This window comes from Octodon degus, unplaced genomic scaffold (genome assembly GCF_000260255.1).
Source record: "Octodon degus isolate 3935 unplaced genomic scaffold, OctDeg1.0 scaffold00260, whole genome shotgun sequence".
Lineage (NCBI taxonomy): Eukaryota > Metazoa > Chordata > Mammalia > Rodentia > Octodontidae > Octodon > Octodon degus.
This window is the reverse complement of record NW_004524836.1, coordinates 887,050-889,649: the sequence shown is the minus strand read 5'-3', so window position 1 is coordinate 889,649 and position 2,600 is coordinate 887,050. Positions and strand designations below refer to the sequence as shown.

General features: G+C 40.9%; 1 protein-coding gene across 4 annotated transcripts in view; it reads right to left on the bottom strand.

The window, feature by feature from the left end:
• Il15 (interleukin 15) overlaps positions 1-2,600 on the bottom strand; it is a 97,143-nt gene that overhangs the window by 19,865 nt on the left and 74,678 nt on the right. For all 4 annotated transcript variants that reach the window (XM_023706489.1, XM_023706487.1, XM_023706486.1 and 1 more), the window contains exon 6: positions 2,214-2,351. In XM_023706489.1, coding sequence (XP_023562257.1) covers positions 2,214-2,351 — 138 coding nt within the window. The remainder of the gene's footprint in view (positions 1-2,213; positions 2,352-2,600) is intronic.

The following is a 2,600-nucleotide window of genomic DNA, read 5'->3' as shown; positions in this document are numbered from 1 at the left end:
GTATTCACACCCAGACTATGCTAATCAAACTAGGGGACTACCCCAGATGTCACACATCTTTTATTTATATTCACACACCCTAGCTCCAGCCACTTCCAAAAAGCCCCACCCTTGAGCATAGTTCTAGGGCTGAGTTTCTGTTCCCTTTCTAGATCCTCAGCTCCTTGTTTGGACCTATCTTATGGCACCTCGTGCATCACATTCATACGATGGAATGCTACCCTTCTTCACACTATTAACCTCTAAACCCTCCTTAAGGGTGAAGCCATGTCTTGCTGTTTCCCTATTACTACACGTAGGGCTTGGAACATAATAGCCGCTCAATCCTTATGAGGTGGGTTGCTCCACTTAGGCAGAACCCACAAGTGATCAACTGTAATTGAAACTGGATTTTGAGGATGACTAGAATGTTCTAAATGCAGAAATCATGAATAACTAAATTTTTAGAGATCATCTGAACCATGAGGTCTAGCAAAAGTCAAAATTAGATTTTATATCCACGAAGCATTTGGAATTCAGACCCACTAATGTATATCAAGCACACACAGCACACCAGGAACTGTCATGCATTTCACGTAGTGTTGCTTTGTTTGATTCTGAAAGCCACAAAGACATGGGGTGACTCATCTCAGTTGACACACTCAGGTGAAACTCTTCACAACCACATCTTGTGGCTGTGAGGTCCTCGCCACTCACTCTAGCACCCTGGCAGAATGCATCATGATGCGGGAGGCTATCAACAGGTATGCTCCCAAGTTTTCCCAGTGAGAGGTGACATCACTGAGAAGCTGACATTGAAGTAGAGATCTAAGAGAGGCTGAAAGCCAAGGTGACCGGCCACACTAGCTGGTGTCACTGCCCTTTCCCTCAGCTCTGCCTGAACTTGTTTTCTTGGTCATCCTACAGGCTTAGACATACTTGTCTTTGTCAACAGCAGCTTATAACCTTCTCTACACTAGAGCCCCTGCCTCTTTTATCTGCCTCCTTTGTGCTACTGGACTAAATACCTACAACTGGCTTGTTACTCATTTGTTTGCTGCTTCCTTGATTTATACCTTTCCTTCCTTAAATCAAAGGTCATACGTTTTTTTGTTTTGTTTTATTTTGTTTTTATTTTTTTGCTTTTTATTCTATCCTGAAGGCTAAAAGGTACTTATTAAATGAACTAATTTTATTATACCTTCTCTGTTTCTAAAATTTCTTTCCATCTGCCTTGCTTTGCCCAGCAGAGTTTTGGCCTGAAAGCCACAGTTCTTTGTACTTCAGGACAATGAGAAGTCTGCTGGCCCACCTCAGGAGTTCTTAGTATATTTGTGCTCCTAGAGCCCTCTACTATGCAGGCTGCCTGGAAAGCCTCAAATTCTACTCACACCAGTAATTTGCTTCATTACTGTCCTTTCCCAGCATTTATCTTTTTCAGAGATGAAAAAGCACATTTTGGAGGGACACTAGTTGGGTAGAAACCCAGCTCCCATTTCACTAAGCTACATAAACTGGAGCAAGTATTTCAAGTTCTCAACAATGCAGTTTCTCCAACCTTCAAACAGAAATAAGGACCACCACATTCAAGAAAAGAAATAAGAGTAATGGTCTGATGGATGTATTGTGAGGATTAAATGAATTACCAATTAGCAGCCCGAAGAAGGGTGTCGGGCACAGTCATAACTCAGTAAATGTGGGTCACTCATAAACACTTGGTTATGTAATTAGGGTCCATCCACTGCACCTGTCTGTCTGGTTCACTCCTGTGGCTCTAGCACTGAAGCACAATGCCTGGCATTATCCATCCAGTGTCTGTTTACCAAATAAATCAATGAACAGTTTAGGAGGGTGTGCATGCCAGTGATGTGAAATCCAAATTGCAAAATCAAAATTAGATTTTACATCCATTAAGCACTTGGAATTCAGGTTCGCCAATATTTATCAAGCGCACAGTATGCCAGGTGCTGTCATACATTTCATGGAGGGCTGCTTTGTTTGATCTTGAAAATAATCCTGTCAGACAGGAAGGCAAAGAAATTAAGTGACTCATCTCAGTCATCACAGTGCAGCAAAATTCTTTACTATCACATCTTGTGTCAGACCTCAGCAGTCTTGGATGGCACTGAATTCTCTCCTGAGTGGAAATAAGGAGACTCTCCTTGTATTAATGGCTTTTTCTAGTCAAGCAATGAACATCAAATATATTTCTGCATGAAGACTTGAAAACTCACCCCATTAGATGATAAACTGCTATTTGCCAGGATGATCAAGTTGGTTATTGTTTTATGAATGGCCTCATTTCTGGACTCATGTAAAATGACCCGCAACTCCAGGAGAAAGCACTTCATTGCCGTGATTTTGCAATTGGGCTAAAAGTGAGAGTTACAAAGATCTTGAAAAACCTACTTTTCCATTGTTCACTTTCACACTGATGTAATTCCATTTTGTAACAACAGACCAAATATTTTATAGACACAGAATTCCCAATCGACATTTTACAGAATAAATAGCTTTGAAATACTTTTTAGATTTTTGGCTTTGAAATCAAAACCAAACAAGCCAACGGAGAAGCACAAACAATGTTGCTACTGTACAAATGAAAGAACTTAGGGGCCAGG